This window comes from Salmo trutta, chromosome 7 (assembly GCF_901001165.1).
Source record: "Salmo trutta chromosome 7, fSalTru1.1, whole genome shotgun sequence".
NCBI classification, from domain to species: Eukaryota; Metazoa; Chordata; class Actinopteri; order Salmoniformes; family Salmonidae; genus Salmo; species Salmo trutta.
In genome coordinates, this window is record NC_042963.1 from 17,933,240 (window position 1) to 17,958,483 (window position 25,244).

Sequence of the window (25,244 nt, forward strand, 5' to 3'; positions counted from 1 at the left end):
GTGGAGGCTCCATTTGTGCAGTTTTCCCGTTGTGTTTTGTGCTGTGCTGTTGGAAACGCCTGGAATAAACGGTTGTTTCCCTTAAACCCATCTGCTCTCCTGCTCCTGATTCCACACACCCCCCTCTTCCAGAGAGGCGTCGTTACAGTCACACTGCAGTGGACCGAGTTAGAAGATAAGGCCATACAAGTGGATGTGATTAAAAGGGAAAGGGAACATTAAGGCTATACACATATTGATGTGTTCAATACCTTAAAGGGGATCCGGGCACGCCTTTATGGGAAAAGGAGTGTGTAGATACAGCAAACCAAGGACTGGAAGAATGTAATGTAAACATACCCTGGGTCAAGTCTGTTCTGGGGTAATTTAAATTCGACATGCCCAGGGATAGAAAGACTTGTTAACGCTGAGGGGACCGGAAGCAACTCTCCTAAAGGAACATCACGACTAAAATGCAGACTAAAAAAGACCCTGCAATATATAAAATTTATGAGAAGTGTGTTAACGCGATATTGAATATGGATAAAGGTCTGTGGGTAGATGGGGAACCATGCCCCCCAGAGGGGTGTTGGGCCCCAATTACTGTAACCGGGGGGGTGGGGGGGGGGGGGGGGTGGTAATTGTCCAGGCTGTCGCAGCATAATGGTTGGGAATAGATAGTGAGATTAATAAGACTCTAGGTGTGGAAAAGACCTGTTACTTTATACCTACTCCACCCAAACACACCCATAGAAGAACGGGAGAAAGTGAAAGAGAAATGTGGGTACAACGCCAGCCTAGTCCTATGGACTTGGAGGGGGTTAATTGTGTGAATAAAACAATGGCAGAAGCTCTGGAGGGAAGGGACTTCATCATGGATTTCAATTGAATTAGACTTTGGTTCACTTTTTGAGTTGACTGGAATTTAAATGGAGTTGACCACAACCCTGGTATATATTTATTTTTATTATCATGATATTAAAACAATTTCCTTACTCCAAGCTGGAATGTTTTTTATGTTTCCAGGATGTGCTCAAAAGGGTTAAAATGGCATATTGACACAGAGAACAGATAATTAATTTACCATACACTCTGGTCACAAACCATTTAAATGACAGATGTAGGCGTAATGATGGAAATGGTATTATATAATTAAAACTGAAACACTGCAGTTGAGAAGTCAGTTGTTCACAAGTTGTTCACACATCCTGGTCTTCCCTTTGCATGGCACAGCCACACCACCTCCCATGACCACCGCTCTGGGCTGAAGTTTCCTCAAGCCAGATTTATAGTGGTTCCTCAATTAAAAGTCTTGAGCTTTTGCTGCGTCAGTTTCTGGTAAATGATGTCATTCTGTCATTGCGCCACACTATCACAAGGAGTTAGAACGCTGATAATGCATTTGGTTTCTCTCCCTATAAAAATAGAAAGAAAGTATTTTAAATGACAAACTGGCTTTATTTAGCAGTGTGAAAGAGTGATAGCCCCTCCATATAAATTGAGTTTCTGAAACATGGAGTCCTTCTTCGCTGATGAGAAGAAGAAACTGAATGAAAGAGAGTCCAGCGAGGATAGGGAGGGGAAAACGTTTGTCCATATTTTCAAAACCTCAGCTACTTAAATGTATTTATTTAATTTATGAAATGTACTAGTTTATTTAGGCAATTTAATATATTTGTTTACGCTTGACCTATTTGGTAGGCTATTTTGCACCATATATCTAGATTTGTCAGCATAAAGCTGAGTGACTCACTCATTCGTGGCTTTGGCTCAAAGTTAATAAGTACCAACATTCTGACAATCTTTAATAAATAAATGTTTTGACCAAGTTCATCTGCTCATTTGTATGTGTGTGTGTATATGTTCAATTATTTGTGACATTGTGGTTAAAATGAATGTTAACGAAATAAATGTAATAAATGCTATTACGTTGTCACGTCCTGACCATAGTAAGATGTTATTTTCCATGGTAGAGTAGGTCAGGGCGTGTTTTGCGTTTTTCTATATCTATGTTTAGTTCTAGTTTTCTATTTCTATGTTGTTGTTTTTTGGGATGACCTCCAATTAGAGGCAGCTGGTCATCGTTGTCTCTAATTGGAGATCATACTTAAGTAGTTTTTTTTTTTCCACCTGTGTTGTGGGCAGTTGTATTCTGTTTAGTCTATGTACCTGACAGAACTGTGAGCTGATTGTTTTCTCTTTGTTATTTTCTTTAGTGTTCTGTGTTAAAATAAAAAGTAATTATGAGCACTCAACACGCTGCGCTTTGGTCCCCTCGCTACGACAGTCGTTACAGAACTGCCCACCACAACTGGATCAAGCAGCGTGCTCGGGAGGAGATGGATACCTGGTCTCTGGAGGAGAGGCTAGAGAGGATAAACTGGACTTGGGGCCAAGTGTTGGACAGATATAGAAGCCTGCCGGGGAGGCACGAGAGGCTACAGAAACCCCAATAAATTTTTTTGGGGGGGGGCACATGGAGCAGTCGGCGGAGCCGAGGAGTAAATCAGAGCCAATCCGGGAGAAGAGGGAAAATTTGGAGAAGGGAGAAATGGGAGAGTTGTTGAGTTGGTGGAGGACGCACAAGTTTTTCCCAAAGGAACGTGTCGTCAATTTGGTGCCACCTGAGTCAGCTCCCCGTACTCGTCCTGAGAAGTGTGTGGAAGTTCCGGAACAAGTCATACCGGCTATACACACCAGGTCTCCAGTACGTCTCAACAGCCCGATACGTCCTGTGCCTGCTCCTCACATTCGCCCTGAAATGCGTGTCACCAGTCTGGTGCCACCTGTCCCGGCTCCACGCATTAGACCTCCAGTGCGCCTCCACGGCCCAGTATACCCTGTGCCTGCTCTGCGCACCCGGCCTCCAGCGACGTTCCCTAGTCCAAAACTCTCAGCAACGTTTCCCAGTCCAGAGCCTCCAACGACGTTCCCTAGTCTGGTGAGACCTATTCCAGCTCCACGAAAGAAGCCTCCAGTGATGATCTATGGTCCGAAGCCTATAGAGATGATCCATGGCACGAAGCCTCCAGTGATAATCCATGGCCCGGAGCCTCCAGCGACGCTCCCCTGTCCGGAGCCTCCAGCGACGCTCCCCAGTCCGGAGCCTCCAGCGACGCTCCCCAGTCCGGAGCCTCCAGCGACGCTCCCCAGTCCGGAGCCTCCAGCGACGCTCCCCAGTCCGGAGCCTCCTGAGACGCTCTCCAGTCCGGAACCTCCTGAGACGCTCTCCAGTCCGGAACCTCCTGAGACGCTCTCCAGTCCGGAACCTCCTGAGACGGCCTGCAGCCCGGAACCTCCTGAGACGGCCTGCAGCCCGGAACCTCCTGAGACGGCCTGCAGCCCGGAACCTCCTGAGACGTCCTGCAGCCCAGAACCTCCTGAGACGGCCTGCAGCCCGGAACCTCCTGAGACGCTCTCCAGTCCGGAACCTCCTGAGACGGCCTGCAGCCCAGAGTCTTCAGCGACGGCCTGCAGCCCAGAGTCTTCAGCGACGGCCTGTAGCCCAGAGTCTTCAGCGACGGCCTGCAGCACAGAACCTCCAGCGGCGGCCTGCAACCCAGAACCTCCAGCAATGATCTACAGTCCGGTTCCTTCGACGACGATCCACGGTCCGGTGGTACTAAAGCAAAGGGATCAGCGGGTGGAGCGGGGGTTACGCCCCGAACCGGAGCCGCCTCCTCTGCTGGAGGATAAGGTTATGTGGACTGCACTAGAGCCGCCATAAACAGGTGGTACCCACCCTACCCTCTCTTTTTTATTTTTTTTATTTTTTAGGAGCATTCGGAGTCTGCACCTTTGGGCGGGGGGTACTGTCACGTCCTGACCATAGTAAGATGTTATTTTCTATGGTAGAGTAGGTCAGGGCGTGACAGGGGGTGTTTTGTGTTTTTCTATATCTATGTTTAGTTCTAGTTTTCTATTTCTATGTTGTTTTTTTGGATGATCTCCAATTAGAGGCAGCTGGTCATCGTTGTCTCTAATTGGAGATCATACTTAAGTAGGGTGTTTTTTCCACCTGTGTTGTGGGCAGTTTTATTCTGTTTAGTCTATGTACCTGACAGAACTGTGAGCTGATCGTTTTCTCTTTGCTATCTTCTTTAGTGTTCTGTGTTTAAATAAAAAGTCATTATGAGCACTCAACACGCTACACTTTGGTCCCCTCGCTACGACAGTCGTTACAACGCTACCCCAACTCCAATAGAGGTAGGATATTGGAAATGGAGAGAACGTGGGATGTTGACGAAATAAAAGCAATAGTGGGCGATGTCATTGACCCAGCAAAAGATGCTGTGAGGTTTGAGGAAGAGGTAAAAGCAATCATCTCCATGTACAACCCCACCACCAGAGAAATTGAAGAGATACTCTGCCGCTGCTTGAAATTTAAATGGAAGGACACGTGCGACCGCGATGTACTAGTTGCTGATCGTGGTGACCAGTTGGTTGCAGTTTTTACCGCTTTAAAGGCTGTTTTCCCCAAACGCACAGACTGGCAGAAAATCCATTTCACCAAACAATGAAATGATGAAAAAGTGAGTGACTACATGGAAAGAATGGAGACAGTCTTCCTCCAACACTTAGGCCTGACATATGACCAAGACTCCTACAGCAGCCTATTGTGTCCTGCTGTGGTGACAGGCCTGACACAAGATCTGAAAACAGCTGTAACTACAACTTGTATTGCATGGGGAAAAAATCCCACTGTGACATAAAGCCATCGATAACCTATTCAGAAAGACAGTTGAAGGAAAATGAAACTAAGGACCGAAATACACTGAAGAAGGTACAGCTGATGTGCTACTCTGGAGGAGGAAAAGAACATAGAGAAAATGGTGGCAACCATGGAAACCAAAGAGGTAGAGGAAGAGGTGGAGGCAGAGGGGCCCCTGCTGGAGCTGACGGAGGGAGAGACTAGAGTTGCTACAACTGTGGGAAGGTAGGGCATCTTTCAAGACACTGTCCTGGAGAAGGAGAAGCCCAGGGAAAGTGGCCGTCCCCACCTGTGGGCGTGCAGGTGAACAACCCATTTGGAAGAGGTGGATGAGGGGTCTACCAATCATAGGATGAGGTGGAAACAGAAGAAGAAGCTAATGAAGAAAGAAATTATGAAGGACCAGAAGAAACCTGTCAAATGCTAAAATTGACCACCTTGTCAACCCAAAACCCACTTGTTATTGATATTTTAGTTAATAAACATACAATTACATTTTTGGTGGAGACTGGGGCTGCGGTCTCAGTGTTGAAAATGTCTGCCCTGTCTGTATCCGCCTCAAAGAAAACAATGCACACAGTTGGAGTGTCTGTAATTCCCTCTGAAGAATGTTTGACCTTTCCCCTGGACCGATGCCTATACTCATCTGCCTGCCCAGTAAATGTATTACGAAGAGATTTGATGTGTAAAATTAATTCATCTGTTGCCTGTACTGAAGAAGGATTGTCATTGGGATCAAGAGCAAATGGAATCTTCCCATGCCTGATGAACTATTACTATGAATAATCAACATGTTGAAGGGACAGCTAAGCGAGCAATCCCTCTCTTCCCCTGAACACCTACATTGTACTGCTGCTGTTCCCTCATGAAAAGAGGACCCTGAATACCAACAAAGATGGTCAAAACAAAAACAGAAAGTTGAGATAACCATGAATGGGATATACAGAGGAGAAGACTTCGTAGCAGCTGGAGTGTTGTTGACGGACACTAACATGAGTTTGTATGACGTCCCTGGCTCTCTTCCCCATTGTAGCTTATCAAAAGCTCCTGGAACACAATGGAAAGATGTGGGTGTTTGGATGAAGAAAGCTATGGAAGCAACTGATTGGTTGGCCTGGGAAGGGGAAGGAAAGTGGTCAGCTTCAACAGCAACTTTCGCCATACTGGGCTACTGCGATGACAATACCAAAAACATAAACAATTCCCGTTGAAATCATGCTTGTGGTATTACAAGATAATTCACACATTGATTGGCTAAAGGATATACCTGATGAACTGTGGGCTAAGTCAAAGACCAACGTTGGACTGTATGAAAGGAGCTGCACCAGTTGTGGTCGTTCCAAAAAGCATCCACAGACCTTAAAAAAGGGTATCATTCCCATTCATAGTGCATTAGTTGAAAGAGGCACTCTGGTTCCCTGCCCGAATTCATCATGTAACACACCAATTTTACCTGTTAGGAAACCATCTGGTGATTATCGTTTTGTGCAAGACTTTAGGATAGTAAACAATGCTGTACATGCAAGAGCACCTCTGGTGCCTAACACCGTTACCATTTTATCATAATCATGAGGGCAATCTGTTCCTCTCTAGAGCAGAAATGGTTACTAATCTTACATCTTGACAAAAAGAGTGCTGTGTGTGTGGGTTGGGGCCAGTTAAGGTAGGAGCAGGTTTATCACTTGTGGGAGTTCCCATAGGGTAAATCTAACTACACAAATTGACTTACCATTCGTTGGTAGAGATGCCACGTAACCCTGACCCCATGACGTTTTCTGCATTACACAACCACATAGGCCCACCATCGTTTGCTAGGCCAGATAATACTTTACTCCCACCCATCTCAGTAGCAGGGGTGATGACAGCCCCTTGGTGTATTAGAGGAGGAGAAGTTAATAATTTGGGTGAACTAGAATGTAATTGTACAATGTATTACAATGGATCCAATACCTGTTAACTGTTGTGTGGGAAAATGGCTTACTATAGCCTGCCCCTGAACTGGAGAGGTAGTTGTACTGTTGGGTTTGTAGTGACAGCTATGAGAACCGTTCCAAACAATGATAAGAGTCTTAAAATACAGGATAGACTGTTTAGAGCCTACAAACCTCCTGGAATGAGAAGAGATAAGAGGTCTCTGGCTGACATCACTCACACTCAGGCACCTGCCTCCAGGTTCTTTGGTGTATTTTTTCCTGGGTATGGAGTCACATGCGCACTAGACCAAATTCGTGATATCTCTAAACACGTAGAGGAAATTGGCAATGCTACTCGAAATGCCCTGAAACAATTGAATGACGAACTGAAAGAATTGCGTAAATTGGCTCTGCAAAACAGACAGGGTCTTGACTATCTTTTGGCAGCTCAAGGGTGCACTTGTGTAATAATTGTAGATGAGTGTTGCACTTTTGTCCTGGATCGGTACTCTGTTACCAATCTTGCCGAATACATTGCCACTGTGGCTAAGAACAATTCCCGACAGCCAGAGTGGACGCTTACAACTTGAAATCTCTGTTTGGATGTTGGAGATCCCAAATTGCCCAACGGGCTGCAGCGTTTGTTTTTTGCTTAGTCTATCTAATGGTATTAATAACATGTTGTAAGGCTATTTGTGCCTCCCTAGCTGATAAGGTTTCAGCAGCCATCATGTTTAATGCTCCTCAAGAGGATGATGAGACTGGCGAGCTGCCGACTCTGGAAGAGCTTCCTTTTCCCCCTTTAGATAAGGACGATGAGTGAGAATTGAAAGTTGTTTTTTGTTTGACATGTTTAGAAGGCCCTAGAGGATTTGTTTTATGTTTTGACTAGTCTCGGGAACAGTTGGCGCAGAACAAATGTCCCTGCAACCCGATTGTGGTAAGACCTACGTAAACAATGGTTATACATTGAGAGATTTAGTCACCTCTGAGTGTGTGTGTATTTTAGATTGTAAAACCCAGAGTGAAGGGTTTGAAAGGATGAAGTGTCTGGTTTTCTGTGTCGCTTACTTTAATAGAACTATTTTGATTGAACCTCCTTTGATGGAAGCTATAATCTAATGCTTACCCTAAAATGTTATGATAATTATCACAGTGATAAGAGGGAATGTGAGGGAAAATGTTCCATTTGCGTATCAAATCAATGCTACTTTTCTAATAACTAATTAGACAGCTTCATGCAGGTGACTGACTGATTGTGTATGGAGGAATCCTCACTATCACTGATAAGCAACTTGGCAGTGCGCCCAGAACATTGCTATGGGAATCGAGGTATCTGTTTCTAGGTCTTGGAGAGAGGAAGCCATGTGATGTATTGGTCAGTCAAATGCAGGAGCCAACGTTAATGATGAATAATGAATCATGTAAATCATGCAAATATGTCTGTGTAAGCAGTATATAAGAGAACTGAAGGGACCGCCCCCGGGGGAACTCCTGACTTCACTATTGGTGCATCAAGTTTGTTGGAACCTCTCCAGTGAACTGTTAATAAAGAGTGATTCATTTAATATTGACAGGTGTCCCTGGTGTTGAATTTCCACCACAGAATAACTTCAAAAACAGTCCTTTCATCACTGGATTTCTTCAGATTGCTGTGCAAGAAAAGGATGTCATCCACAGCGCCTGGTCGCAGGCTCACAGCTGGCTTCTCTTGGAAATCACACATCCATCTAACGGTGACGCTTTATCCTTTGGAACCACACAATTACCAGGTGGACAGTAGGCCTGTTGAAGTGATAGAGGAAATCAACAAGATCCACAAGTCTTTCACAATAGCTGGCCTTATGTTATCTGCAGTTTGAGCTGCACTGTCCCACTCTGTGATGGATAACACCCACTCTTTGTTTATGTAATGAGCGGTAAGGCACAAGTATTCTATTTTTAGAAAATCGTCAGTTCACATGTCAAGTGTAATTGTGGCATTGTATTTACCCAAGTTCTCTCTCAACTCCGGGACCACCCGATGCAGGACTTGGCTAGGTGTGAAAAATCCCCCAATTTGTGCCACAGTTTAGACTACTGATAGATGCTGCAGTCAGAGTTGAGTCCTATTTTAAAAAGTGTAGTCTAATGGCCAAAAAGCGGCAAACTCGCAATGTACTCCAGGCTGTTGACCTCTAAAGTTTTATATTTCTATCTCAATATCACAGACCTGACTTGCCCTATCGAAAAATGCATCGACCCCTACAAATCTCAATTTATTATAATCCACATAGTAATTCAAACAAAATTAGCTGTAGCAAGAGAGAGACTGCAAATGCTAAAGACAAAATCGGAAAGAATGTGTCTTTAACCCTGCATAATAATATAACTTATTTTGAATGAAGACCAGGAATGAGTGAGTCAGCCCTACGCTTCGGTTCCTGCTTCTCTTGCCTATTTGAGAGTTTGTTTAATATTGTACTGATTCTGTGATCACCAAGCCTCATGCAACCAAAAATGGTCAGATAAAGCAATTTCACAAATCCGTCTTTTTAAACTTTGCTATGCTGTAATAAAGGATTTTGTGTTGTTTACAATATTATTTTCTGCCCATTTAGAACAATGTAATCTAACAGCACCTGTTTGTCATGCAACAGTTTCTTGCGCTTTTGACAATGATTTTACATGAGGCCTAATTCACATATGCCTAAAATACTTATATCCACTGTGCTAATAAATAATCAAAATTTTCCTTTTGATTATTTACTTAACCTATATCATGTTATTTCAAGTTGTCCCTTTGGAGTGCATGCAATAGTGATTTGGAGTTGAATTGAATTTGAATGAACTGAATGATGAGGATGAAGAAGAAGAGGGTGATTGAATTTAGAACAATAGTGTAAGAATTGCTCTTCCTCTGTCCCGCGCAGTTTTTGTTTCTACTTTGTTAGAAGAAGCTGTAGCTGGACTGTAGCCTATTACTTACTAAAACTGTTACACTAAGGTTTTTATTCTAAGAGAAACTAAAACGTTCTGTTATATTCTTAAAGTATGTGTTGACTGAATATACACAAGCCACGTCTGCTAAATTAACAAGTTGATGGTGCAGCCATATAGCCTCGGCTAGTAAGCACATATAAATAAAAAAATAGGTTTCACATCTTTAAGACCTGAGCTATTTAATATGGGTTTTATTTATTATATTTACTCGTGGAATGTTACCGAATGGATAAGAATAATAGAAAGAAGTATCTGGTGGCATTGGTAGAGAGTCAGGTAGAGAATGGAGTGAAAGTGCACTGTAAGTACGCAATAACACTGTGGGCCAGATGTAAATGGTTTAGCAGCTTTTCCAATAAATTGGAATTCAAAAGTTGCCATCCACTCTTGATGGGCTATCAGCAGGACAATATACTCTTGCCGAGTTTAGGGACTTTACATGTATTAATGGATGTTTGCGAGGCATGTCACACAACTGGATGGATCCATAACAAAGTACTGTGGGAATATCCCTGAATGACGGAAATATTGGAATAAAGTAGGCAACAAATTGTTGCTTACTGAAACTCCCAAAGTCATCCAATTGTTATAATAGGATTGGAAGCAAAAGCCTACCCACGTGTGGTCAACTATTTCAGCACCGTTTCGCGCTGCTGAGACAAGCATGGGGACCGGACTTGATCAATCTGACTTTTTTTCCCCCACTGAATCTCCATTTGGCTATTGGTTACCCTACAATTAGGTTGTGGAAATGTTAGGATTATTTTGCTCTTCAATCACAGTCGCTTAGTAGCCTAGGCCTACTCCCGACCCGTCACATTGTACAGCTCCATTGTACAACCCTAAGGTGTCTACATAGAAAAATGCATTTTACAGCTGCCTAACAGTATAAACAGCACAACAAATACAATAATATCTTACAAATTATAATCAATCCCATGTAGTCTGTTCTAACAAAAGAAGGTTGTAAAGTCTTTAGTACAGCCAATATAAGAAACAGTCAAACGCATTCGTGAATTCAATTGCTTTAGCAACATATGTTGCGCTTTATTCATTGTTTAATTATTCAAGGCTCCCTTTGTTTTAACTAAAATGCTTGATTGTATTTAAAAGACATGGATGCTGTGTGATAACATACACGACTGAATGATTGATTGATATAGTGTATATTGAAGTTGGCCTTTATGCCAGTAAGTAAGTTAAGACAGCTACAGTAAACAGCACTCTTAGGCCTACAGCGTGGGGAATGTTTTAATAGACGCTGTGGGTACAACATCAACGATGAACTTGCTAATAAACTCGCTCACCAAATCAGAGTATTCATCAATGTTATTGTCCGACGCTATGCGGAACATATCCCAGTCCACGTGATCAAAGCAATCTTGAAGCGTGGAATCCGATTGTTCAATGCTGTTCCAAACAGATCTGAGCACAGGCGCTTCCTGTTTTAGTTTCTGTCTATAGGCTGGGAGCAACAAAATGGAGTCATGGTCAGATTTTCCGAAAGGAGGGCGGGGGAGGGCTTTATATGCGTCGAGGAAGTTAGAATAACAATGACACCCCCGCCCTTCTTCTTTTATTTATTTATTTTATTTCACCTTTATTTAACCAGGTAGGCAAGTTGAGAACAAGTTCTCATTTACAATTGCGACCTGGCCAAGATAAAGCAAAGCAGTTCGACAACATACAACAACACAGAGTTACACATGGAGTGAACAACATACAGTCAAAAATACAGTAGAAAAAAAATAAAAATAAGACTATATACAATGTGAGCAAATGATGTGAGATAAGGGAGGTAAAAGCAAAAAAATGCCATGGTGGCAAAGTAAATAAAGTATAGCAAGAAAAACACTGGAATGGTAGATTTGTAGTTTGAAGAAAGTTCAAAGTTCAAAAAAAAAAAAAAAAAAAAAAAAAAGTTCAAAGTTCTTACCAGAGAGACGTTTGTTTCTGTTGGCGCGATGCGTGAAGAAGCCAGGTGGCTGTACCGACTCTGATGACATATCCCGAGTGGGCCATGTTTTCGTGAAACAAAGAACGTTACAATCTCTGATGTCTCTCTGGAAGGCAACCCTTGCTTGGATTTCATCTACCTTGTTCTCAAGAGACTGGACTTTGGCGAGTAGTATGCTCAGGAGCGGTGCACCCGTCTACGGAGCCTGACCAGAAGACCGCTCCTTCTGCGGCGCCGTTGTTTTGGGTCGCCAGCTGGGATCCGATCCATTGTCCTGGGTGTTAGACCAAACAGAGGATCTGCTTCGAGAAAGTCGTATTCCTGGTCGTAATGTTGGTGAGTTGACGTTGCTCTTATATCCAATAGTTCCTCCCGACTGTATGTAATAAAACCTAATATTTCCTGTGGTAACAATGTAAGAAATAACACATAAAAAAAATTAAAAAATACTGCATAGTTTCCTAGGAGCGTGGAGCGAGGCGGCCATCTCTGTCAACGCCGGAAGTATATTTTGTGTTTGGCCAAACTAGGTTAACTAAAAACCTTGGAATATGCTCTTTCGGATAGGGTATAGCAATCAGAGCGTCTGCCCTACATGGACTGTAGGATTATTTGGAAATGTGAGCAAGCACAAAGAAGCTTCATAAATCCTCTCAGACGCCCTCTGGTGGTCGAACAAGCATTAACGGCAACAATGGCTAACAGTAAAATACTATGACGTCATTCACTCCAATGCACCATACCATTCCGCAAGCATAACAAAACTTTTAAATGAGGACCCACTATATCATCAGCTTCCCCTCCCCAATCCTAACCTTAACCATTCGTGGGGGATATGCAAAACTGACCCAAGATCCACATCTAGGGGCAACTTCAACCTACACCATGCTTGTGTACAGACTGAGCAAATCACAAGTTAGTGTAAAGCTCTTGCACTCTGAGCATTCAAGCCAATGTCTCTCCAAAGGATCCTTTCACACCAGAAACAAAATCATATTTGCCGTGGTCTTCTATCCCAGTGCGTTCCAAACTTTTCCAGTGTATGCCCACCTTCATCAAGGGATAATCCCAGAGTACAGGGATAAAGAAATAAGTGATACAAAGTTACTGAGATGCTTGAAAGAAAATGGCCAACAATCATTACTTTAAAAAGTGTTTAGTTTAGTGAAAATGTTCATAACATTTTACAATAAACAATTTCCTTTAAAAACTTTACAGGGATTTAAAATGTGTTCATTACATAATTTCATATGTACAATGTTTTGGGAAGGCAGTGGACACCGCAGATTACAAAGAAGTATTCACACCTACTGTAACTGGTTATCTTTCCTAAACAGTTACATACTGATTGGGAAGTATTGTGAAAAATGAATTAGCAAACAAGCACTTTGATTTAAAATAAATACAGTGCTTTCAGAATGTATTCACACCCCTAGACTTTTTCCACATTTTGTTGTGTTACAGTCTGAATTTAAAAAGGATAACATGTAGATTTCTTTGTCACTGGCCTACACACAATACTCCACAATGTCAAAGTTTTAGACATTTTTACAAATTAATAAAAATGAAAAGCTGAAATGTCTTGGGTGAATAAGTATTCAACCCCTTTGTTATGGCAAGCCTAAGGTCCCTCATTCGAGCAGTGAATTTCAAATACAGATTCGACAACAAAGACCTGCCTTGCAAAGGGCACTTATTGGTAGATAGGTAAACTAAAAAAAATTGCCAACTGTTGCACAACCAGGTGTGGAAAGCTCTTATAGACTTATAGACCCCAGAAAGACTCACAGCTATAATCACTGCCAAATGTGCTTCTACAAAGTCTTGACTCAGGGGTGTGAATACTTATGTAATTGAGATATTTCTGTATTTCATTTCAATACATTTACAACATTTTCTAGAAACATGTTTTCACTTTGTCATTTATGGGGTAGTGTGTGTAGATGGGTGAGAGAAAAAAATATTTTTTATCCATTTTGAATTCAGCCTGCAACACAACAAAATGTGGAATAAGTCAAGGGGTATGAATACTTTCTGAAGGCACTGTACTTGGTTAACACAGAGGCCACATGATTAGTACTGCAGTTCTCAGTTGGCAAGCCTCAGTGGTTCAAACAATCTCTGCCCCTCTGATGCAGAACTATAGAGACAATATCTATCCATCCTCTGAAAATGTATCCAGTCCCGTGTTGATCCTCCGTAACTATTGTGAAATGACACGGTAAGTGAGCATTACAGTGTGGCAGAAACTGTACAATAACCTACCAGAGGACTTGGTGAAGCCATTGCCATCATACTGGGAATTTGGCAAGCGACGAAAAGGATGATCGATCAACAAGGGCATGATCGATTAGCAAGGCTTTTTTTTTACAAGACCTTCAATGGTTTGGGACACACGGTACTATAATGATGACTTTCCATCTTCAAGTTAACGGCCATGCCATATATTGACATTGTTCAGACAGCAGTGATTCAAACAGATTTGGAAGCAACACGACTCCACGAATTGACACCTTTCAAATCACCATCCACTGGCAAAGAGTGTTCCTAAACTTAGATTAAGTCTTTGATTGGCTGAGATGTGACCACTCAGGTTTATCAGCATTCAGAAGTTCTCCATCACAAGACATACCGGTCAGTCTTCATGACCTCATAGTCTTACAAGGAATCAAACTGACTTAAAGCAGTGGAGTTTAGAGCCTAACATGTCAACATTACAGATGTAGGGTGAAAGAACTAAATGACACGCAGTGAAATAAAGTAAAAATTTTGGCATACATACAGTTCATTCTGTGCTTCTTAAGTATATCTAACTTTTTCGTAGGGGCTTGGAGAGTGAGATACCTAAGTTACTTGGTGTAGACTTAAAGGCATCAAGCAAATGTCCAGTTAGCCTCCCTAGCATGTGCTCAACTAGAACATATTGTAGCCAACACCTAAACCGTTACACCAAGAGCGCCGAACATCTTGACGAGGTCGCTAGGAGTTGGGTTAAGGACGCTACATTACCCCCTTCCTTCGGGAGTGTGTCCCCCCCACACTTTCTCTATACCAAGTCCTTCAGGTGTACACGCCTCTCCGATGGCTGCACAGACACCATCCCACTTCTGACACCAATGTAGAGAATTCAGGGGGTAGCCCCGACCGGGACTCAAAGTCAGGTCCAGTGACCTTCAAGCCAACACCTTAACCATTACACCAAGAGGTCCGAACCTTTTGACAAGATCACTAGCATTTTAATATAAACCCCATTCCCGTTTGCTGTCAAAACCCAAAAGAAAACTTTATTACCAACATTTTTGTTCGGGATTCAAACTAACACAAATAACCGGCATTGCACTGCACTCGACTTTTAAGAACATGTGGTTTCGTGATGCGTGATCCAATGGCAATTTACCTGAAGTTACATGTCAGAATCAGTAGAAAGTGCAGTGCTGCATTGGTTTGAATCCTGGCCTAAATCTGTGAGAGAATTAGATAAGGCTTCATTGAGAGTGGTTGAAAAGGCTCCTGTTTTTTTAGATAGATTTTTTGGAATTGCTTTACATGTAATCTGTCCCATAAAGTACTTACAGTACATTCATAAACATTCCACAAAACCTACATACATTTGTTTTTACTGAACCAATTCGTTATGTAGAATGTCACATATTAAAAATCACATATTGTTCTACATAATAAATATACTCTGAGGCTTCAGAAAGACTGTTGACATTAGGTAGTGCTTATGAATGCATCATAACTCCTTAACAAGGACATGTAAATCCACACCTTTTCTTTGCCAAGACAAAAATGTGTGCGAGAAAGATAGACTACAATAACTTCAGGCTTTTGGCTGCCCATCATTAAATTATTCCCGTTCCGTCCCTCCGCACTTTCATTAACTGGGAAACATGAAGGCTTGAGGTTTTCATAAACGTGGTTTCTGGTGCACTTTACAAAATGTGAGTTAAGGCCTGTGCAAGGCCACCAATGATATCTATATCAAACCAAATACATCCTATTGAAGGAGAGCATTAAGTGGAGCAAAGAGCATCAATGTGTGTGATACACAAAATGGGAGTGCCAGGCAGTCCTGTCAGATAGGCAAAGAGATCCAGCCTCCTCCTGAAACAGCACAACAGTGTTGACCATAAAATGATCACCCCCCACCACACACATACACTTTTTAGCAGCGCACATTCTTGCGCATGTGCACACTACGCACGCGCGCACAAAAAAAAACTGACAACAAAGAGAGATAGAATTGAAAAGCTATTACCCGAGTACAGAACAACAGCAAATCAAGACAAGTGTGCTCTCTAGGCTCTATTGGCTACTTCCCTGGATGCAATAGCCTCGACCGAACCAGTAGGAGGCAGCGATGGTGTGCGGGTCCAGGAGTTGTAGTTCCTTAGTTAGACCTAATGAGGAGTTGCGGTTATCAGCGAGAGGATACAAAGACCTTGGGTTCTAGAGTGATGGACCAGGCCTCAGATCAAGTGGATACCATCCTCTCATACTAACCTAATGTGGCTTGGTGGAGGAATCCAACACCTTGGCATGGACACTAGCTTAACATATTTGCAGATATACTAATTGGCCAGTAGCAGTGTACTACATAGAGAACTCATTGTGTCAGTATAGGACATCCCTGGTGAAGGCAGCCATTTTGGTATGTTAGGTCTCAGGGTTGGTGGCTGTGGTCATGGTCACTTTCTTCATGTATTGTGTGAAGATGGCGTCAAAGGCCTCGTCCCTGTGGATCATGGCACCAAACACCAACGGCTGAGAGAGAACGGGTAAATAAAGGGGAGAGTGAGGGGATAGAAAGACAGGACAATAGGAGGGGATATTATTTGGAAGATTATTTTAGGCGTTGATAAATCTGTCAAAAAGCTGTTATGGAGCTCAATGATTGGGTTCCTGCCTATAAATATCTGGTCTTTTGAATTGACAAAGATTTTGTGTTTAAAAACCATAACGATGAGCTAGTTAAAAGCTAAGATTTAAAGTGGCCTTTTTAAAAAAAAATTATATATACATCTTGCCTCTCCCTAAATAGCAGGAAGCAGATTGTACAGTCAACTTTCCTACCAGATCTTGTCTATGGTGATACCATTTGCCAAATAGCAGCAGTCACTACTCTACCATAGTGCCTTTCGCTCGATCACAGGTGACAGTTTTAATACTCACCACTGCATCCTGTCGCAAAAGGTAGGCTGGTCCTCATTAAAGTCCCGTAGATCACTTAATTACTTCCTTTTTGTTTATAAAGCTCTACTATACAAGCTTCCAACTTACCTCACTTTGTTGTTAAAGTATATATAAAAAGTAAAGTATAAAAACATGAGATACCAAATCCGTTCACTCAATGATCCTTGGGTCTCCACTGGACTAGGTAAATCCGCTTTTAGTTTTAAAAACACTCCACATTTTTGGAACCACTTACAAAATGAATTACATTTGGATTCCCTGGTGCCACTAGGGTACTTTAAAACCTTGATGATAAATGACTTCACCCAGGTGTGCAATTTTGTTGATTGATTTACTTTAACAGCTACAGCAGTTTATGATGTCTGTGATGTTCTAATGTAATGGTCTTGTTACTCTATTTTGTAGTTTTATATATTTTCTTTTCTGCCCTCAGGGCACCATTGAAAAGAAGACCCTGGTCTCATTTGGGCTCCCCTAAATAAATAAAAGTTAAACACTAAAAATAAACAAATCTTCTCAACTTGTTAACAGCATATTTGACAAAACACTCAGACCTAAATAGAGAGAAAAGAAACATGGTCTAAAATGGACTGTCCATAAGTGTTCCTACCTTCTGGGTGGATGGTGTTGCTATGGAGATTCCCATTCCAGATCCAGGTAATACAGACAGGACTTTGTACTGTGGGCCAAACAAAAAAAAACAACAGATAAGCTCAGACAACCTTAACATTCTACTGCAGAAGTCGATTTTTAGCAGGCTTGGGCGATATACCGTTTATACCGAAATACTGATTGCATGATTTTCAATAGTGTAAAAAATAATGTTTATTTTTGGGGGTTTGGGTGTGCGTGTTATGCCACTGCTTATAACTATAAGAAATCTAAGATGTGTCAAATAAATTATATCCAGCACAGGGCTCCAGCTATGCATCCTCCTGGATCAAGATCCTTCTTGCCTAAATTGTTTGTGCTTAAAAAAACCAAAAAAAACACATGAATTATTTTTTTATTTTATTTAAACACTAGTAAACAAAGTTGACTAAGATCCCTGTCCAGTCGCATCTGTCTTTGTGATTCTACTACAAAGTTCCCTTTATAATTTGAAAATAGCACCCCTTGTGTGCACATTCGGTAATACCGTATACCTCGGTATGGTACAGAAAATATGGATACCGCCCAACTCAAATTTTTGTTCAACCAATGAATTTAGACATTGGACAGAAGGTGAAGTGAAAATAGAGAAACTCACCTTCTGAATATCAGTGATGTCAATCAGTTTGATGACTTTGTTCTTTTTAGAGGAATTTGACCTGCAGCTTGAGCTTTCAAAGCAAAGGTAACTGGGGAGGGAAACACTTTGTAAGCACACATTACACCTGAACACACAGACCAATACAAAACACACAAAAAAGGGTGCTGCAAGAGCACATGCATACACTGAGTTTACAAAACATTAAGGACACCTGTTCTTTCCATGACCGACTGACCAGGTGAATCCAGGTGAAAGCTATGAATCCTTATTGATGTCCCTTGTTAAATCCACCTCAAATCAGTGTAGATGAAAGGCAGGAGACAGGCTAACCAATAACAGTCTAAGCCTTTCAGACGAGTCCCAAGACGCTTGTGGGGGTTGTAGAACACCATCATGTTCGTGTGAGTCTCATGTTACCATAGAGGGGTCATAATAGTTTGTAGGCCAAACCCGTTCAGACGCTACAGACGATTTTGTGAGAAGACCGATTTTCGGGATGTCTCATGATCTGACAAACACCGCTCTAGCTCTGTCACCTTTCGCCGCCAATGCGAACATGCGACATCGGCGGACGTTGTGGATTGAGATGCATCCAATGTATAAAAACATATCTCCAGCTTAAACTGAAGGATTTTTAAATGGGGATTTTTGTATTATGCTAATTAAATTTCCACGGGGGCCCGGACATCGACTCTAATGGGTTTTAAAGAAGCTATTCTGCCATGCTATGCTGTTAGGTCTCTCTTTATGTAGTGTTGTGCTGTGTTTTGTCCTATATTTTTATTTTATTTTTAGGCCGTTATTGTAAATAAATGTGTAAATTTGTTCTTAATAACTGACTTGCCTAGTTAAATAAAAAGGTAAAATAAAAATGAATACAATAAAAAAATAAGTATTTTTAAGCCTTGGGACAATTGAGACATTGGTTGTGTATGTGCACCATTCAGAGGGTGAAGGGGCAAGATAAGATTTTAAGTGCCTTTGAATGGGGTATGGTGTTCCTAATGTTTGGTATACTCAGTGTACATATCTACATGTGACAGCTAGGCATTAGCAGTACATGGCTTACTTTTCAGTGACAAAGAGCACACCATTACGGATGTAGTCAGTGGGACTCTTCCTGTCCCTGTTGATCAAACAGCATCGCCAGCCATTCTCACACACTGCCAACGAAACCAGTCGACACACACACACACACACACACACACACACACACACACACACACACATCAGGTCTGACACACTGCCAACAAACACAGTCAATACTCATGGTTTCACTGCACCAACAGAACACAATCAATAAACACTAAATTCAACAACAACTATGGAAATAGGTCAACATGGAAAAAGGGTGAGGTGGTGAACCAGGCACAAATAGTCAGCTGTCGCTCCTGAGAATTATTATGTAGTGCTCTACCAACCTGCTAGGGGGCGCTCATCCCCAGAAAGATTGAAGACCTCGTGGAAAGCCCCCTTCTTTGTATTGTAGGCCCTGCCAGTCTGTTCCTCTAGACTGATACCACATGGTAAGGCTGTTCCTAGACTGCCATGAGCTACCGTCGGATGGATCTAAAGAGAAACAGAGAGCGGGGATAAGAATGGTAGGATAGAAGGAAGGATGGAGGAGATAGGTCAGCATTTTAGACTAGGAACAGAGTGTGGGAAGGGAACTGGCTAGACCTAAGCAGCGTATGTGTATTATAGCAGGCTCTCTCAAACCAGTGGCTTGACTTGGTCATCCGCATCACTCAGTGCACTTCACTGCAGGTGACTCAAAGCGTACACAGTTTTTTGGTAAGCAGTGCATATTGGCTGGGGTACTAGTGGAGAGCATTGGATACATTGCTTATGGGGATGTGAATGATAGGTTTATGGTGTGTCTCATGCAAAGCATGACGCAATGGACTCATGCCCTGTACTGTATATAACAACCTTTCATTCTAAAGAATGAAACATGGAAAAATTACTGGACAGGTTTTCTCAAAGCATGTGCAGACCAACTGGCAAGTGTCTTCACAGACATTTTCAATCTCTCCTTGTCCCAGTCTGTTGTCATAACATGTTTCAAGCTGACCAACATTGTCCATGTTTCCCAAGAGCTTCAAAGTAACCTGCGTAAATGACTATCGCCCTGTAGCACTCACATCTGTAATTATAAAGTGCTTTGAAAGCCTTGTCATGACACACATCAACACCATCATCCAAGACCCACTCCAATTCGCCTACTTCCCCAACAGATCCACAGATAAGTGCAATTGAGCTTGCGTTCACACTGCCCTCTCCCACCTGGACAAGGGGGGAAATAACTATGTGAGAATGCTGTTCATACACTACAGCTCAGCATTCAATACCATAGTCCACTCCAAGCTCATCACCAAGCCAGGGACCCTGGGACTGAACCCCTCCCTCTGCAACTGGATCCTGGACATCCTGACGGACCAGCCCCAGTTGGTGAGGGTAGGCAACAACACCTCCGCCACGCAGAACCTCAACACGGGGGCCCCTCAGGAGTGTGTGCTTAGTCCCCTCCTGCACTCCCTTTTCACCCACGATTTCGTGGCCACACACGACTCTAACACCATCATCGAGTTTGCTAACGACACGATGGTGGTAGGCGATGAGTCAACCTACAGGGAGGAGGTCAGAGACTTAAAAGTGTGGTGCCAGGACAACAACCTCTCCCTCAACATCAGTAAAACCAAGGAGCTGATCATGGACTATAGGAGAAAAAGGGAAGAGCAGGCCCCCATCCACATCGATAGGGCTGTTGTGGAGTGGGTCGAGAGCTTCAAGTTCCTTGGCGTCCACATCACTAAGGACTTAACATGGTCCACACACACCCGCACAGTTGTGAAGAGTGCACTGCAGGGCCTTTTCTCCCCTCAGGAGGCTGAAAAGATTTGGCATGGGCCCTGGGCTCCTCAAAAAGTTATACAGCTGCACCATCGAGAGCATCTTGACTGGTTGCTTCCCCGCTTGGTATGCCAAATGCACCGCCCTTGACCGCAGAAACACCAGCGCTACAGAGGGTGGTGGGGCCGAGCTCCCTGCAATCCAGGACCTCTAAACAGTATCAGGCTGTGTCAGAGGAAGGCCCGAAAAATTGCCAAAGACTCCACCCACCGAAGCCATAGACTGTTCACTCTGCTACTTCCTGGCAAACAGTAGCAGAGCATTGGCTCCAGGACAAATAGGCGCTTCTACCCCCAAGCCATAAGAATGCTAAATAGCCAGACTGCTAAATAATCAATTAATGGTACCCAAACTATCTGCACCCGCTCCATCTTGCACGGACCCTACGCACACTCACTAGGCTATATACACACACACACACACACACACTAACAGTCCCATACAAAACCCTCACACATTCACGACATACGCACACACTTTGAAACTCATAAATTTCCTGCTGCTAGTCTGTTCTTTATATAACTCTTATTATTATCTATCCTGATGCCTAGACACTTTACCCTGCCTTCATGATACCTCGTACCTCAGCACATTGATCTGGTACTCCCTGTATATCCCTCAGCACATTGATCTGGTACTCCCTGTATATCCCTCAGCACATTGATCTGGTACTCCCTGTATATCCCTCAGCACATTGATCTGGTACTCCCTGTATACACCTCCATTCTTATTTAGCTTATTCCTAGTTACTATTTTATTTTTAAACTCTGCATCGTTGGGAAGGGCTCATAATCAAGCATTTCACAGTAAACATCTACACCAGTTGTATTCAGCGCATGTGACAAATAAAAATTGATTTGACTTTAATTTGTTTTCGCTGACCATTGGCAGGAATTCTCTCTAGAAAACACAAACCGGCCGAACACACTGATAACTATTGCTAAGTATTAGAACATTATAAAACAACCTTAAAAAATTGTATGGGATTTTATGGAAGAGTAGTTACCGGTATGATATTATGATAGACATTACTCTAATGCAACCACACGTTTGCACAAACTACAAATACTATTAACAAACCACCATCTTTCAAAAAGAACCAATGAGCAGATTCCAGCTTCTAGTTACTTCCTCAACACACATAAGCACTACTTTGAATATAGGGTTCTTTCTGATCGTGTCTATGAGAATGGATACAGAATTAACATTCAAAACACCATTATGGTAATCTCTACTTTGGTGCCACATGGGAAATAATACTTTCAACAGCACTGTGGTAGATGCACATATTTAAAAGACAAGCCACATTTTGATCCTTCACATAGACACTGTTAGCATTGCTCTACTACTGATATCCAAAAGGGGCAAGGGGTCGATTTGGAATGCAGCTTATCTCTAATGATACACACGCAAACACAGACACTCTCCAACCAAAGTGCACGCTAGGGAGCCCTACCTTTTCACACCCAGAGAGCTGAGAGAGAAAAAACAACAGAGAACTCAGGTGATCAGACACAAACATAAGGATTCCCACAGTCCCAGCTGCTGTGACCACCAACATTAATAGGGATGAACTGTGACAATGACACACATCAATATGTCATGTGTGTGTACACGTACCTACAGTGCCTTCTGAAAGTATTCAGACCCCTTGACCTTTCCCACATTTGTTTACGTTACAGCCTTATTCTAAAATGGATTCAATTAAATGTTTTTCCTCATAAATCTACACACAATACCCCGTAATGACAGTTTTTAGAAATGTTTTCTAATTTATTAAAATTAAAAAACTGAAATACCTTAGGTAAAATAAGTATTCAGATCCTTTGCTAAGAGACTCGGAAATGAGATCAGGTGCATCCTGTTTCCATTGATCATCCTTGAGATGTTTCTACAACTTGATTCTACAACTTGTTTCTACAATAGTCCCACTGTAGCTCAGTTGGTAGAGCATGGCGCTTGCAATGCCAGGGTTGTGGGTTCAATTCCCACGGGGGACCAGTATGTAAAAATGTATGTAAAAATGTATGCACTGTACTGTAAGTCGCTCTGGATAAGAGCGTCTGCTAAATGACGTAAATGTAAATGTAAGTCAACCTGTGGTAAATTTAATTGATTGGACATGATTTGGAATAGCACAAACACACCTGTCTATATAAGGTCCTACAGTTGACAGTGCATGTTAGAGCAAAAACCAAGTCATGAGGTCCAAGGAATGTTCTGTAGAGCTCTGAGACAGGATTGTGTCAAGGCACCGATCTGGGGAAGGGTACAACAACATTTCTGCAGCATTGAAGGTCACCAAGAACACAGTGGCCTCCATCATTCTTAAATGGACCACCAAGACTCTTCCTAGAGCTGGCCGCCCAGCCAAACTGAGCAATAGGGGGAGAAGGGCCTTGGTCAGTTAGGTGGCCAAGAACCCGATGGTCACTCTGATAGAGCTCCAGAGTTTGTCTGTGGAGATGGAAGAACATTCCAGAAGGACAACCATCTCTGCAGCACTCCACCAATCAGGCCTTTATGGTAGAGTGGCCAGACGGAAGCCACTCCTCAGTAAATGGCACATGACAGCCCGCTTGGAATTTGCCAAAAGGCACCTAAAGACTCTCAGACCATGAGAAACAAGATTATCTGGTCTGATGAAAGCAAGATAGAACTCTTTGGCCTGAATGCCAAGCGTCACGTCTGGAGGAAACCTGACACCATCCCTACGGTGAAGCATGCTGGTGGCAGCATCATGCTGTGGAGATGTTTTTCAGCGGCAAGGGCTGAGAGACTAGGAAGCATCGAGGGAAAGATGAACGGAGCAAAGTACAGAGAGATCCATGATGAAAACCTGCTCCAGAGCGCACAGTACACAGCCAAGACAAAGCAGGAGTGGCTTCGGGACAAGTCTCTGAATATCCTTGAGTGGACCAGCCAGAGCCCGGACTTGAACCCGATCGAACATCTCTGGAGAGACCTGAAAATAGCTGTTCAGGGAAGCTCACCATCCAACCTGACAGAGCTTGTGGGGATCTGCAGAGAAGAATAGGAGAAGCTCCCCAAATATAGTTGTGCCAAGCTTGTAGCGTCATACCCAAGAAGAGTCGAGGCTGTAATCACTGCCAAGGGTGCTTCAACAAAGTACTAAGGGTCTGAAAACTTATGTACATGTCATATTTCCATTTTCTAAAAACCTGTTTTTGCTTTGTCATTATGGGGTATTGTGTGTAGATTGATGAGGGAAAAAAACGATTTAATACATTTTAGAATAAGGCTTTAACGTAACAAAATGTGGAAAAAGTGAAGTGAATACTTTCCGAATGCACTGTCGGTACAAAAGACTTGCACATATACAGACACAGAAATGCATTATATACAATAGTATATGTAAAGTTTGAGACGTACTCGTCTGGACAATGTCGCTCCCTTCAGCTGGGGGTCAGTGGGCAGGCTGGTCCAGATTATGTGGGGCGTGTCATACTTGTCCCTTAACTTGGGACAGCTCCTAAACATGAAGTCGATGATGAAGAACTTGATCCCTGCATACAGCCCTGAAGAGGAGACATGCAGAAAGGCATGAGAGAAGAACAAGAGGATCTCTCCATGTCTCTTTCTTCATCTGGTATATCTCAGTCTTTTTCTCATCTCAATGCTTGGAGCTCTCACTGAGTAGGTGTAGCAGGGAGTGACCCCTATGCTGACCTTAGGTCAGTCCAGGGTACAATTCACATATTGTACTTACCAATCATAAAGCCCATGAGTTTGTAGGGGATGAGACAGGAGCAGATCAAGGCCACCCATAGACCAACGTAAAGCTTCTGAGTGAGCTCAGGATGCACCCACATGAACAGGCTGAAATACACACGCGCACACACACAGATTTATATATATATATATATACACACACACACACACACTGTTGAAGTCAGAAGTTTACATACACTTAGGTTGGAGTCATTAAAACTTGTTTTTCAACCACTCCACAAATTTCTTGTTAACAAACTATAGTTTTGGCAAGTAGGTTAGGACATCTACTTTGTGCATGACAATTGTAATTGTTTACAGACAGGTTATTTCACTGTATCACAACTCCAGTGGGTCAGAAGTTTACATACACTAAGTTGACTGTGCCTTTAAACAGCTTGGAAAATTCCAGAAAATTATGTCATGGCTTTAGAAGCTTCTGATAGGCTAATTGACATCATTTGTGTCAATTGGAGGTGTACCTTTGGATGTATTTCAAGGCCTACCTTCAAACACAGTGCCTCTTTGTTGACATCATGGGAAAAGCAAAAGAAATCAGCCAAGACCTTAGAAAAAAAAAACTGCAGACCTCCACGAGTCTGGTTCATC

At 42.6% G+C, this 25,244-nt stretch overlaps 1 protein-coding gene across 4 annotated transcripts in view; it reads right to left on the reverse strand.

The window, feature by feature from the left end:
• Positions 1-13,989: 13,989 nt before the first annotated feature.
• LOC115197039 (GRAM domain-containing protein 4) overlaps positions 13,990-25,244 on the reverse strand; it is a 37,556-nt gene continuing 26,301 nt past the window's right edge. For all 4 annotated transcript variants that reach the window (XM_029758170.1, XM_029758169.1, XM_029758172.1 and 1 more), the window contains 7 exons: positions 24,634-24,743; positions 24,297-24,442; positions 19,412-19,559; positions 19,060-19,153; positions 17,988-18,078; positions 17,349-17,417; positions 13,990-16,309 (listed from right to left, as the gene is read on the reverse strand). In XM_029758170.1, coding sequence (XP_029614030.1) covers positions 16,202-16,309; positions 17,349-17,417; positions 17,988-18,078; positions 19,060-19,153; positions 19,412-19,559; positions 24,297-24,442; positions 24,634-24,743 — 766 coding nt within the window. In that variant the 3' untranslated portion in view covers positions 13,990-16,201. The remainder of the gene's footprint in view (positions 16,310-17,348; positions 17,418-17,987; positions 18,079-19,059; positions 19,154-19,411; positions 19,560-24,296; positions 24,443-24,633; positions 24,744-25,244) is intronic.